At 47.7% G+C, this 14,049-nt stretch overlaps 2 protein-coding genes across 2 annotated transcripts; both read left to right on the top strand.

Annotated features, from left to right (window-relative positions):
• Positions 1 to 762: 762 nt before the first annotated feature.
• Positions 763 to 3,373, top strand: LOC147268596 (tubulin alpha chain-like). The gene is made up of 4 exons (XM_086200312.1): positions 763 to 918; positions 1,746 to 1,968; positions 2,053 to 2,201; positions 2,318 to 3,373. The coding sequence occupies exons 1-4, from the start codon at positions 916 to 918 to the stop codon at positions 3,293 to 3,295; spliced, it is 1,353 nt and encodes a 450-aa protein (XP_086056438.1). The 5' UTR covers positions 763 to 915; the 3' UTR covers positions 3,296 to 3,373.
• Positions 3,374 to 5,588: 2,215 nt separating this feature from the next.
• lsm3 (LSM3 homolog, U6 small nuclear RNA and mRNA degradation associated) lies at positions 5,589 to 10,348 on the top strand. Its single transcript, XM_086200894.1, has 4 exons — positions 5,589 to 5,668; positions 7,287 to 7,397; positions 7,560 to 7,655; positions 9,545 to 10,348. The coding sequence occupies exons 1-4, from the start codon at positions 5,648 to 5,650 to the stop codon at positions 9,623 to 9,625; spliced, it is 309 nt and encodes a 102-aa protein (XP_086057020.1). The 5' UTR covers positions 5,589 to 5,647; the 3' UTR covers positions 9,626 to 10,348.
• Positions 10,349 to 14,049: the final 3,701 nt, after the last annotated feature.

Raw genomic sequence — 14,049 nt, 5'->3', positions numbered from 1 at the left:
ACACACGCCTCTGCATCGCTGCACAGCTCAGGCGCCAAGTCCCCAGGTCATTAGTTCAGTCTGATTCCTCCACGCAGTCACGCACAGCACCTTACATAACAACAAACCTCTGGATTAGATGGATTCAGTCATTTGGTTTAGAAATTACTGGTGAATGCATGAAGTTATTATCAGTCATTCCATTTAATTTTTGTATTATTATTATTATAATTATCGTATTATATCTGACAGTGACTCTTTATGTTCTTCCAGGGAAAAAACAGTCATTGTCTGTAAGATTTGGACAGAATTACAATTCCCCAGTTTTGAAATAAGATCCTTCTCGTCCAGCTTTTTGCGATATCCATGAGCTGTCATTTATTTAACTTATACATGAACTTAAAAAATTTATATTAAATAATTGTGAACTGAAATGGCTATTCCTTAGTAGAAGGTCCTTAGCTGCTATGTGCTGCCTTCTTGTACACCTCGTAAATTGTACATTCCATTTACAAATGCACACAAATGACTTCTAGTGAATATAATTCGTGTTTTTTTCTCAGTTGAATATCAATAACGTTGCGTCTTTTACTAGAAAATGAGTGTTGACTTACTCTGTTACAAAATACACCGCTACCAGACGGATTAACAGCCATTTCGCCGTTAGTTATAGCAGCAAGCGCTGGGCAAGATATCAGCTCTCAATAAAGTAAAACGTTTCTCGGACAGTATATATAGTATATAGAAATGGACAAATTTACGTTCGTTCGGTGGCACATGAACGCAGCGCAGCCTAACGTTCGTTCCCGCCGAAAGTGCTAGCTCCGCCCCCGTCAACAGCGGAGAAAAACTGCTGTTGCGGCGTTCTTCCCCCCAGTCTCCCTTCCACACCCGGAGCTTAAACGACGGTCCGAAGGAAAGAAACAAACAACCAAAATGGTTCGTATCTGTTTCAAATGCCTCAACTAAAAAAAAGGGAATTTCGATGTCGTATTAACGGGGAATCGTGTGTGTGCGCCGATGTTAGGACACGTTTAAAGCGATTCTTTATGTTCGAATGAGCCGGGGAAGTCTGGCGCAGTTTCAAACGTTGGTCGGGGGGGGAAAAAAGTTCGTTGAGCTGTTAAAAGTCTACAGGTTCTCGCGTTCAACTCGTAAAACAAGTTGTAAGGCACAATCGTTCTTTCTGCCAAGGTAAGTCAACTTTTTAATTACCGAAAAGCAGGAAATTAAAATTTTGAGGGATTCATTCTCCTAACGGTCAGAGACGTTAGTGCGCCATCACATAAACCCCTTCTCGTGGCCCCCAATGGCGGCTGGATACAACGTCCATGTTCGTGTTCTCTACATTCCCAATTGGTTTTTTTTTGTTTTTTTTGGCGGGCGTGCTGCTACTGAACCTCGGTCAGGTTGGCGGCAGTTAAACCACCTCATGCCTGCTGGAACCGGTTTATGTCCGCGCCTCTAACAACGCCCGAGGCCTGTAGGATGAGCAGACTTTGTTTTAGTCTCTCCTGAATAGGTTTTGTGAACATAAATAAAATGTGTAACTCGCCACATTAGCATTTCAGTGATATTAAAAAGTGCCATGTGGTGAAAAAAAACTGTAAATGATTGTGAATAATGATAAATCTGCTCATGCCCCCCCCAATCTTACAGGAACTCATGACAGTTTTAAATTGGTTTAATTAAACCAAAAGGTGTGGTGCTCATGTAATTGCACATTGTCCCTAAATGAGTAACAGGTTGTTCTTTCTGTCTTGTAGCGTGAATGTATTTCTGTTCATGTTGGCCAAGCCGGAGCCCAGATCGGCAACGCATGCTGGGAGCTGTACTGCCTGGAGCACGGGATCCAGCCAGATGGCCAAATGCCCAGTGACAAGACCATCGGAGGAGGGGACGACTCCTTCAACACCTTCTTCAGCGAGACTGGATCAGGCAAACATGTTCCCAGGGCTGTTTTTGTGGACTTGGAGCCGACGGTCATTGGTGAGATCATTGGATTCGAGTGTTGGACCCAGTCCCCTACCTGACAGCCCACATGTTGATTTAAATGTTTCTTTTGCTTCTTAGATGAAGTACGCACAGGAACCTACCGTCAGCTCTTCCACCCAGAACAGTTGATTACAGGAAAAGAGGATGCAGCAAATAATTACGCCCGTGGCCACTACACAATCGGCAAGGAGATCATCGATATGGTTCTTGATAGGATTCGTAAACTGGTAAGCGAGAGAGCTGTATTCAACAGGTAGAAGTTTCAAAGCAGGGGTGTGTTTTTGTTTTTTGTTCTTTTTCTTTTTTCCCCCTTTGTCTGACTCTTGTGTTGTGGTGGTTCCAGGCTGACCAGTGCACTGGGCTCCAGGGTTTTCTAATTTTTCACTCCTTTGGAGGAGGAACCGGCTCTGGCTTCACCTCTCTGCTAATGGAGCGTTTATCCGTGGATTATGGCAAGAAGTCCAAGCTGGAGTTTGCCGTGTACCCGGCCCCCCAGGTTTCGACAGCAGTGGTGGAGCCCTACAACTCCATCCTGACCACCCACACCACTCTGGAGCACTCTGACTGCGCTTTTATGGTGGACAACGAGGCCATCTACGACATCTGCCGCAGGAACCTGGATATCGAGCGTCCCACCTACACCAACCTCAACAGGCTGATCAGCCAAATTGTGTCCTCCATCACTGCCTCTCTGCGCTTCGACGGAGCCTTGAATGTGGACCTGACGGAGTTCCAGACCAACTTGGTGCCCTACCCTCGTATCCACTTCCCTCTGGCCACCTACGCCCCCGTCATCTCAGCTGAGAAGGCCTACCACGAGCAGCTGTCGGTGGCTGACATCACCAACGCCTGCTTTGAGCCCGCCAACCAGATGGTGAAGTGTGACCCTCGCCACGGCAAGTACATGGCGTGCTGCCTCCTCTATCGTGGCGATGTGGTGCCCAAAGATGTCAACTCGGCCATCGCTACCATCAAAACCAAGCGCACCATCCAGTTTGTGGACTGGTGTCCCACTGGCTTCAAGGTGGGCATCAACTACCAGCCCCCCACCGTGGTTCCTGGAGGAGACCTGGCCAAGGTGCAGAGGGCCGTGTGCATGCTGAGCAACACCACCGCCATCGCCGAGGCCTGGGCTCGGCTTGACCACAAGTTCGACCTGATGTACGCCAAGAGGGCCTTCGTGCACTGGTATGTTGGCGAAGGGATGGAGGAGGGCGAGTTCTCTGAGGCCAGAGAGGACATGGCCGCCCTGGAGAAGGATTACGAAGAGGTCGGCACTGACAGTGTTGGCGAAGAAGATGAAGAAGGCGAAGAGTACTAGAGTTCTAGTCCCAGGATCCTGACAGGCAGTTTGCATTTGAAATGTTGAGTTGTTCAATAAAATGTTGAGTTGAATGAAGGCTCTTCTGTCTCAGCGTGAATGCTACACTGCTGGGCTGCTAACGGGTCGGTTACACATGAACCTCCGTCCACCCACCAATGTGAAATCAGGGACAACATAAAACCGTTCAAACAGATCTTTACTGAAAACTAGTGGATACAAATTAACATGCATCACTGTAGATGAACACCTGGAACCCTCAGCACCGTCGATCCTGCGAGTCTCGGTCCAGCTTCAGAGGAACAGGTGTAATCCCCCGTTCTTCCCCTCTGCCTCCGAAGCAATACCCAGCTGTGTGAAACGGTGGCCCCTGGGCCTCTCAGACGAGTCTAGCACCCAGAGCGGGGCAGCTCCAGCCTCCATCTTGAGCGCCATCTTGTGGCCGGTGTGACACGCTGTCCCTGACCGGAGACAAGGGAAGCATTCACTCCAACATAAGAGGCTGTTGCTATTGCGTCATCAAGCTGCTGTCAGGAGGTTCCTGTCACTCAAACCGCACATTACACCATCCAAAAACACAAGATTATTCAAATTAAGCAGAAATTTGAGGCGTACAACTTTCTGAATGAGAATTCGCGCATGCGCGGTTCAACCAACATAAAAGTGAAGCGCATGAATGAGCCGATGCCTCTGCGGTGTAGCGGGGTCTGAGCCCCGTGTTGGCTGCTTGTTGCAGGGATCTCTTCCACCGCACAGCCCCCAGCAGCGGAGGGTGGAATGGGTAACGCCACTGCTCTGCTCTGCCTCCTCGAACTGGGAACCAGGCAGACCCAGTATGGACCACTGGGCTGGACTGGGAGGGGAGGCGCACACACACTCGCACGGAGGGGATTACTTCTCTCAGTCTCGATAAGCATTAAATATGATTTATGGTCCAATTAATTCCCTAATAGACGACAATAACTACTTCTTATACATATCTTGATAAGACCTGTCAGATCAGTTGTAAACTATCAGCACAGACTCACGAGCAGGTGAGTCCTCCTCTGACATCTAGAGAACTACGATGTTGTTCAACCGAGGCCACTGCCAGATTCATCACACGTGTTTTCGCCAATTTGCGTCGTCATAAATCAACAGGCTGCACTCATTTGAACTCTCAGCAGCGGCGACCTCTTCGCTCCACGGTCCCCCCGCAGGTCTGCCTACCGCTCGAAATTACTGCCGCAAGAAAACTGCATCTGCAGTCGGTGACGGGCTGAAATGCTCAGCTGAAGCAAAATTGAAATAAAAGTTTGGTTTGAACAGCAGGAAACTCACAGATCGGACGCTCCGGGTCATTTCTTGGAGGATGGAAGGGTCCAGAGAGCGGCAGATGCGAGAGACTGGCTCTCGCTTAGCTTAGCAGAGGGTTGCCAGGTTGGCGAGTTATTCCGCTCTGCGCATGCGCAAGTGCAGGTAACGGGACTTATCCTTTACGTAAGTCCCAGTACAACCCTGACATAGAAGACCTTTTTCAGTTGTTATTTCTTTATTATTTTTTTTTTACCAAATATTGTCACCTAATGTTACTTATTTTCAAATGTATTTGATTCTTTACTGATTTCATCCATTTAGTTTTCTACTCGGGAGGTACAGGGTTAATAACACTGTGTTCAACACTGTTTGTTTCGGAAATTCGTGGTTACTAATTATTTATCTCATACAGCTGTCATAAAAGGGTGTGTTTTAGTCTATTTTAATCCAAATGTAACAATATTTTATCTTCTGTAATCTGTTATACTGTCCTTAAGAGTCAGAGGAGAACTAACTTGCTTGAATTTCCCCCATGGAGATGAACAAAGTATTTTTCATTTAATTCGTTCATTTGATAATCCATTGCTTAATTTCTTGCAAACAAATAAGAACACATGTTTATTGAGTTTAGCCAATTACATATATGTGGGTAAATACATTTTTCTAGCAGAGTGGCTGGAATATACAAAATAAGTGTGAGCAAATAGAAATCAAGAAGTTTAAAACACCAAAACCAACTAAAACTTGTTCATGAAAAATTACATTTGCCCCTTGGAAGACCCTCGACCCCCTCAGTTCAGTTTCCCTCGCAGCGCTCAATGAAGTCCCAGCTGGATTTCATGTTTCAGTGGGCGCAGCTCACGGGCTGACATGAAAGACCAAAAAAGCATCTAATTCATCCTTCATGCATACAAAGACATTAAATAATATGAATTCCTCTGAATATTGTTGTTATACATAATAAGGAAACGCAATACCCCCCCCCCCAAACGTGTATTTTTAGCAGATGTGGCAACCCGCGTACCGGCCACACCGCCGGACGCAGACTCAAAAATCATGGCGGATGAAGTGGAGCAGGTCGGTGTACTTTTGTTCAATTTCAGCAGCATTGTTTAACACAACATACTGCAGATTTTCTCGGGGGAACGACGGCAGTGAGAGTGACTTGTTCTCTCATTCCTTTGTCGCGTAGGTCAGTATTTGTTCGCGCTCCCATTAACCGGCGGGGGGCCTGTCAAACAAGCTAGCTCAGCTAATTAGCCGTTAGCCGTTTGCAATGTTAATCACTGAATGTGCGTTCTTACCGACCCGCCAAAGCTCGTGGTCACGTTAAATCTGCTTTTTCTACACGGAACCTGTTACTGTACAAAGCAAAAGCTGCCGTTGATGAGATTTTGTGGCTCGTAACCAGAAACCAGCCATGAAGGAAAACTGGTTTGTTTAAAACTTGCGTTCGAACTGATAAATGCAAGCGTAAATGCTCGAATTCCACCATGTCTGTGCTGCGAAATGTTGTCATGGCTCTGTACAGCGATGCAGAATAAAAAAAACAGCAGGAACAGAAAAAAGCGTATCTCGTAATCCAATGTAATTTCCCGCATTGTGCAAATAGTCTGCTAATGTAAAGGCTCATAATGATCTACCAGTGCAAATCAACAGTTATTTTTTATTTTATCGACTTTTATTTACCCAGGCAAGCAATGAAGAACAAATTCTCATTTACAAGCGCAGCCTGAACCAAAGAGCAAAGGCTCATGAGGGGTGCATTGCAGTTGCAGAGTAAAAAACATTTTCTGTTAGAACAAGTTCTGCATTGTCGGAATTCCAGCTGGAGGAATGTAGGAGCGCCACATGCTGCGGTCAGGGGGGACCCCGCGGTCAGCCCGCGGTCAGTGGGGGACCCCGCGGTCAGTGAGGGACCCAGTTCAGCCCCAGGTTTGCTCTCAGCTCTTCTTCTAGAGCAGAGAGAAGCATCCACACGCCTCATCTGTGCTGAAATCAGTTAAATGTGTGAAAGCTTTCAGTGAGAGACCTTCGAGGCTGGAACAGGCAGCTCATCTGGTTCTCTTATAGACCAAATCCCTGGGAACGTATTTGGAAGTTGAGAACAAGTCAACACCACTGATCTCTGTTTGGAGGGTTTCTTGACTCGTTATGGTAAAAAAGGGGAGAGGAAAAAAAGAAGGGGTTTTCTGTACAAGAGGCAACATTTTTGCGAGTTTTCTTGTTTGCAGTTGATGGATGCAGAGATGGTCGCCAGACCTCCAGTGCTGCTCGCAGCCCAATGCATGATCTGAGTTGCAGGAGGTGCAGCGTTTGCTAAAGGCAGAATGTCTCAAAATAGCAGCCTGTTCTGCAGAGTTACGAACCCTCTTTGTTCAGTACCGTCCCCACAAGTTCATACATTTTAGTCTTGTAGGTGGGGAGTGTAACTTTTTTACAAGCCCAAGAAGTTGGTGGTTACAAAAGGTCCTCAAAAGTTGTCAGAAGCAGGAGTTCAGAATCGCCATGAGGTTTACGCTTTTCTCTGTAACAAGAAATTTAGGTTTAGATAAAGAACAAAGTTGTGTATAAAATAGTTCATGAACAATCCTGCTGCAGACGTTGTGTCCCGCCTGCATCTTTAATATCATGGGTTTCATAAAGGCAAACCAATAAAAACCCCTCAGACTGATGTTCTTCTTGTGTGTTGCAGCAACCAACGACCAACACGGTCGAGGAGCCGCTGGACCTGATCAGGCTCAGTCTAGATGAGAGGATCTACGTCAAGATGAGGAACGATCGGGAGCTGCGCGGCCGACTGCATGTAAACGCCTCACACTGATCCCTGAGTGATTGCATGTCAACATTCCTGCATCGACGAGGTCTTCACGGGTCGACACGTGAATCCCCTCCTCCAGGGGGCCTCTGGTGTATCTCCTGCTTGGTTGATAGTCTCCCCCTCACCTGGTTGTGTTGTTTGTGCCAGGCCTACGACCAGCACCTGAACATGATCCTGGGTGACGTGGAGGAGACGGTGACGACGGTGGAGATCGACGAGGAGACGTATGAAGAACTGTACAAGGTGCGACATCGATTTCTCCCCCTTGTAGCTGCATCTCGTTCTCTTTACTGTGTAGTTTTGGTTGTGATAAACCACAGCAGCTGATATTGGACTCAAACATGATCGGCCTTATCCTGCTGTTATCACACTGCTCGTCCAGCAGCTAAGCTGCTAGTGTTTATTTAGAATTGTGAGATGAGCAAAGGTGTGAGCACAACCACACGTAGTGATCAGGAGCTACATCGGAGACAGGAAGTTCACGGCCAGCTTCTTTGTTTGACTGAACTTGGAGGAACGCTGGGTGAAGGTTCCTGGATCTCAGTTTCCTCTCCGTCACTGTTATCTTACTGCCTTTCAGAAATTCTCAAGCAGAGCTGCAACTCGTGGTTGAGGATTTCTGTTGATTCTTTCACCGATGAATCTAAAGGATCAGTTTCCCTCCAGAATAACCATTCTGAACATTTCCTTCAATTCCCCTCTGCTTTTGGTAACTATGTCACTAAAAGCCAGAGGTGAAACCCAGGTTTTTATGGATCCCCTAAGTGTGAAACATGTCATGTTGGTATACAGCAGCAGTGCAGCCTGTAACAGGCAGCTGGGATGTTGTCAGCAGAGGTTTAAACATTAGTCTGAGGTGTTGACGTGTCCTAGCAGGCGCGCTCAGCTCCCTCTGTTTGACAGCTGGGTGCCTAAACAGCTGGACTCTCCTGACTAACGGTGATGGTCCAACATGCAGAGCCAGAACTCTGGTCTGACCTCCTCCAGACTGACACCTGCGTGTTCTTTCCTCTGCTGTTGGACCATCACCGTCAGTGATGAAAGCCTGAACTGTGTACAAACCACCTCTTGGTTCAGTGATGGGTGGGGGCTTTGAAAACATCCACACGGAACCTCTTTTGCGACTGAAACCTACCTGGACTAAGCTGGAGCCAGAATGAGTGACATCATAGGCACATTGGTGTACTGATAGTGAGGGAAAACATTTGACGCTTTTCCTGACTGAAGGGGAAAAAACAACCTTATGTTCACAAGTTTTCACACCAGCTAATAATAAGCTAATCGCTGCAGCGCTGCTGGTGTGATCGTCACGGGCTGAAGTAAACACCTGCCAGGTGTTCATTGTATTTTCCATTTGGTGAGTAAATCTCAGTGGGCAGTTTGCCAACTGGTGGGTAAATCTTTGGGAAAATGCTGGTGTCACGTAATCTGTTATAATCCCAGCGAAAGAAAACCGCAGGAGCCCTTGAGGTGGTCAGAGCTGCGGCCACAGTTCCTCTCCTGGTGCCGCTTTTGTTCTCTGTTGGGAACCGTGCATCCCGTTCCCTCTCTTGACGGGTTCCTGCACCGGCACTCGCTCTCATCATGCATCTCGCCAGCTCCACTGGAGACGTGCAATCGTGCCGCTGCACTTAAAACTAAGCCAGACTGACGGTGCTTCTGCAACACTTTGTACTCCAAACGAGGGAGGTGACGGTGCTGTCAGGTGAGCCTGCAACATTTGGATTTAGCTGGTGAGCCGCAAACAGGCTGGTAGATTGAAATCCTTTTCTTCGCCGTGGAAGCCATGTTGTCAGCCATGTTGTCAGCCATGTTGAGAGCCATGGTGCGTGGTTTGTGTGTCTGTAGGCACCATTACACAAACACGGGACATTCAGACTTCTGTCAGGAAAGTTTCTAGCAGGACAGCCGCTTTCTTGCACGATCGAATCTCTTGACATGAGTCCTGCGGTCTTGTAAAGTCCCATGATTTGTCCAGACACGGAGGAGGTGAGGGAAACTGTAGATAGCGGGCAGGAACCCCCGACCCACCCCAGGGGAGGGAGGAGAACTTGTTTTTGTGCCAACTGCTTTCTGGCTGATTGTTGAAAGCTGACCTGTCAATGTTAGTCACACTTTGTTTTCTTTCACAGTCGACCAAGAGGAACATCCCCATGCTGTTTGTCAGAGGCGATGGCGTCGTCCTCGTAGCTCCGCCTCTCAGGGTGGGCTAGCACGGACCGTTTCCTGGTGTGTGACAGCAGAGGTTTCTATCTCTGAGGGAGAGCGCAGGGTTCTGATGTGGGGCTGAAGCAGGGGGAGGCTGAAACCTCTGCCCCCTCCCCAGTGTCGGACTCCCTCATCAAAGAGTTTCTTTTCTCTCAAACTCTCAACTTCCGGGGCTGCAGCGGTGTGCGTTTACAAGTTTTGAATAAATGGAAAAAAGGTGACTTTGGATTTGGACTGACGTGTTCTCTGTTTTTATTTTGCTGAAATGTCTAACCACCATTTTAGGGTGTTTACTTTGCTTCCTGCGTCGCTTCATCAGCAGCCACAATTTAAGTTGTTAAACCAGAATAAAAACTCTTTGTAAACACACTTAAGTTTAGACTTCATGACCTGATCCTGGTGTGTGTGTGTGTGTGTGTGTGTGAGAGAGAGAGAGAGAGAGTGACCCTGCACCAAACATCTCATCATGGTTCCAGTGTGTGTGTCTGGTCTGGATGGGTTGAGTACAGGTCGTTTCCGTGTGATTCTTGGTTTTGCTCCGGCCGTCACTCCAAACCTGTGATGAGTGAATATTTGGGCGGCAGTTTGAGTTCCTGTTCAACAATTTTTCATTTCTCTTTTTTTTTTTATTGTATTTTTGTAGAAGTTGTGGGAGTAAAGCATGGTGCGCTGTGTAACCCTTTGTTGGTCTTTGGTTTGGCTAAACTTGAATAAAAAAAGAGACATTTCATCCTGAGTCTTGTGTTAAAGTTGACTTTGGTTCGTGGATCGTTCTTTCACTTCCACACGTCAGGACAGCCTGAACTGTCGGTTCTCTCCAGAGACCGTTCCTGTGTCCACGTCAGCGTTCCCTCACCTGTGTTCCACTGCTCTTTACCTCCACGCTCCAGCATGACGTATTTGTAGTTTTATTTGGAGATGCTGAGGCTTGTACCTTTATCCTACCGTTGGACTGTAGTTTTCACATAAATACTAAAAAGTATAATGAGTGAAGTATAGTTGTGAAATAATCATGGAAATACTTAACACATTCTAAAGTGCTCAAGATGGTTGCCACAGTTGGTCCCACGACAGGTGTGTCTCCATGACGACATTACCATGATGACAACACACACACACTGGTTAAATTCACCAACTACTGCTTGCTTCCTTCTCTGCTCCCTCACTTTAACAATTGTTATCATTGTATTGTTACAAGTTAACCACTAGATGGAGGCAAACATCCATTAAACCACTCGGTATGCGGCTGGCAGACAGGAGGAGGAGGAAGAAGGTGAGGATGACCCACGAGGATGTGATAAACATCATAATTGTTTGTCCATCTCCCTTCAGACTGACTTCTACATCTTTTCTTAAGAATGTACACACCTTTAAATGTGATTGTGTCAGCGCGCACATTTCCAGGGGGGGGCTCAGGTGTTCACAGCGTCAGAGGCCCTTTCTCTCCATTCGTTCTACCTCTGCGTTCTCTCTCAGGTGGTGGTTGCAGAAAACGTCTCATGACTCGTTTGCGTGGGAGTGGAGCCACGACCCCAAGTGTGGTCGTGTTACACATTTCAACTAAATGTCCATGCAGAGACACGAATACATGTCTGAAAACGTGATATTCGCAGGGCGAATGCCGCGTCATCGAGCGTAGCACCGGTGCGAGCGTCAGGCCGTGTTGGTCCAGGTTGCTCACCGAACCCCTGGTGGCTGCACCTGAACATGCATCTGAGGACTGTGTCATGCGTATTTCCTTCATATCACATAGGTCTCAGGGTTTTGTGATGGTTTTGAGAAGTTCCAATGAAAACTGTTGACAAAGTCAGAGGTGAGCTGGTGGTGGCGTGGTGGCGTGGTGGCGTGGCGGCGTGGCCCCGTCCAGCAGACAGACGCCAGGGACGCATTGGAGCCTTTACTGCATCCTCCTGTTTGTGTTCCCGGCAGCCGTGATTGTGGAAACCAACCTTCTGGATGTTCTTTGTTTGGTGAATCAAACGTTTTGTTGATGCCAGCGGTACTTGGCGGCGGCAGTGGTTGTCCTGCCACATCACCATCTTCACCCATCGTCGCTGCGTCGCTACCTCCGAGCGACCGTTGCAGGAGCGGAACATCAAAAAGACGAGACCTTAATACCGTCTAACGAGGCTCGCAGCACCTTCCTCCCTTTCAGAAGAGCCCTAATATCCACGTTATGAAGTTAGAATCAAAACCACGACAAAAGAGTTTAAAGGAATGCAACAGGGATTATTTTAAAGGTGCTTATTTTGGGGGTCGTGGGTCACGTGACCAGACTTCACCCACCATCCCGGCAGGCCCTGTGGCAGGTGGTGTTGTGGAGGGAAAACTCAGGCTCCCTCATGCTGATGGGAAGCTGGTAGAAGGTTCTTGGTAGTCCACCAAACCCAGTTTCACAGAGGGTGTTGCAGTAAACTGGCCAGCCTTGAACCAGTGGCACCATGAACAGAAGCTCCTGAGAGGAGTCATGAAATCCTTCACATGGGATGTCAACTGCCCGCCCTGCCTGTCTCATACGGACGTAAACGGTGGCCCGGTCCGCCTGAGGGTCGTGACAAAGCGCCGCTATTTGACGACCTGCGGCGCGGTCAGGTTCAGAAACGAGCCTGCTGCCAATTCACAAGGTGACTCAAACTGCTTCTCCGTAGCGAGAGCTGGAAACCTTGAACCTTTAATACTTCTCAGAGGCCATAAAAGCAAATTGTGTATGTGATGGATCTCATTGTCAGTCCTCCCCTGAACACGTGGAGGCCCACCAGAGAGCGAGAACCCTCCGGTCTGCGGCGTTCCTCTTCAGCGTGATGATTCACAGTTGTTGTTGTCACGGGATACGTTGCTGAGTGCTGGCAGGAGCTATAGTTTGAGGACATAACGGCGCCGTTTGTTTCACTATTGGATGTCACCAGTTTGTGAAGAGAAGCACATTCCGTCAGTTCGACGCACTGACAGACAGGCTTGTTCAAATATTATGTCATTGCGGTTTTGGTTTTTTTCATAGCGGACGACGCATAAATACTTGATGACTTCATTCTTGGCGTGAACTGACTCTTGTGTCAGAGATATTCTGGAGTTCTAATCACTGGATGTGATGAGACCGCTGTGCTCGCTATTCACACTCAGGCGAAGAATGTCTCTGATGCGGCTGAAGCTATTTAAATCTGCCCCCTGTCACTTTCCCTCGGACCCCCCCCCCCCCCCCACACACACACACACACACACACACACACACCGTCTCCCTTACATGGAAAACAATGGTGGGCTTGTGACTGGAAAGTTTTGGTCCAACAAATTACACGTCGGTTCTAATATTTCGACCAAAATATGCAACAGTTTTAGCAGGTGTGTGTTGTCCTGGTTTTTGGTGATTAGCATGCATTCTCATGGAAGATAGTTTAAAATGTGTAAATCATAACTTACTAGGATTCCAGTTTACTAATGTAGGACAGAATGTTCAAACTGAAAGATTCCAGGAGGATTCCAAACTGGAATGAACAGAAACGCACAGCAAACTTCAGGCAGGAGTTCATAGGTTGTGTTTATTTTCTAGTATTCAGACACAAATATAAACATTTTGAATTCTCATGACTGCGTTGATGAACACTTCAATGAGCTACTTTGAAAAGCGCTAGCTAGCAGAAGGTAAACTAAACACATTTTGATCTACGAGTTAGATGAGGGCGGCGCGGTGGAGCAGTGGTCCTCCCTGTGGCCCCCCAGCAAGAAGGTTGTGGGTGGAGCAGTGGTCCTCACTGTGGCCCCCATCAAGAAGGTTGTGGGTGGAGCCCCGGCTGCAGCACGGGGTCTTTCTGGGTGAGTCTCCATGTTCTCCCTGTTCCTGCTGGGTTCTCTCTGGTACTCCAGCTTCCTCCACAGTCCAAAGACATCAAGAGGGACCAGGTTAATCCAGACTCTAAATTGACCGTAGGCGTGGCTGGGAGAGCCAATGGTTGTCTGTCTCTATGTGTTGGCCCTGCCATGGACTGGTGACCTGTCCAGGGGGAAGGCTGCTGGGATAGGCTCCACCCCCACCACCCTCAACAGGAGAAGAGGGGGAAGATGGAGGGATGAGTGGTTAAATGTGATACTGATCAAATGTTTTTAGTCCTAAATACCAAAACTATGCTGACAGGTTGTCAAACACTGTCATGTGTCCTCAGGAGCCCTGCTGTGGCAACATGCTAATTACCTGTGCATGTGATGGAAGAATGCACAGTGCATGGTTGGATATAGGTAGAATGTCCAGTATGTTCCTGTCAATTCCCCTGGAAAGTTTCCCACCGTCAGAATGTTGTTTTGTCTGAGATGGTTTCAGTTGCAGCCTGGCACCAGAAACTGTTCTCAAATGAGTGACGCGGCAGTTAAAAACATCTTTGTGAGCTTGCAAACCTTTCTGGGTGCTGTAGGTTCAGGACATTGTTTTGTTTTGGTT

The sequence above is a fragment of the Aulostomus chinensis genome, chromosome 3 (assembly GCF_037954235.1).
Source record: "Aulostomus chinensis isolate RoL2024-O1b breed Wild chromosome 3, RoL_Achi_v1.0, whole genome shotgun sequence".
Lineage (NCBI taxonomy): Eukaryota > Metazoa > Chordata > Actinopteri > Syngnathiformes > Aulostomidae > Aulostomus > Aulostomus chinensis.
This window is presented reverse-complemented; position numbering and strand designations above follow the sequence as displayed.

What these genes read in the sequence shown, in the direction of transcription:
- lsm3 (XM_086200894.1), top strand. Translation starts at nt 5,648, where the DNA reads ATGGCGGATGAAGTGGAGCAG. An exon ending in TGGCGGATGAAGTGGAGCAG is followed by an intron (nt 5,669 to 7,286) that starts GTCGGTGTACTT and finishes TGTGTGTTGCAG; the next exon opens with CAACCAACGACCAACACGGT. An exon ending in AGCTGCGCGGCCGACTGCAT is followed by an intron (nt 7,398 to 7,559) that starts GTAAACGCCTCA and finishes TGTTTGTGCCAG; the next exon opens with GCCTACGACCAGCACCTGAA.
- LOC147268596 (XM_086200312.1), top strand. An exon ending in CTTGGAGCCGACGGTCATTG is followed by an intron (nt 1,969 to 2,052) that starts GTGAGATCATTG and finishes TTTGCTTCTTAG; the next exon opens with ATGAAGTACGCACAGGAACC. An exon ending in TTGATAGGATTCGTAAACTG is followed by an intron (nt 2,202 to 2,317) that starts GTAAGCGAGAGA and finishes TGGTGGTTCCAG; the next exon opens with GCTGACCAGTGCACTGGGCT.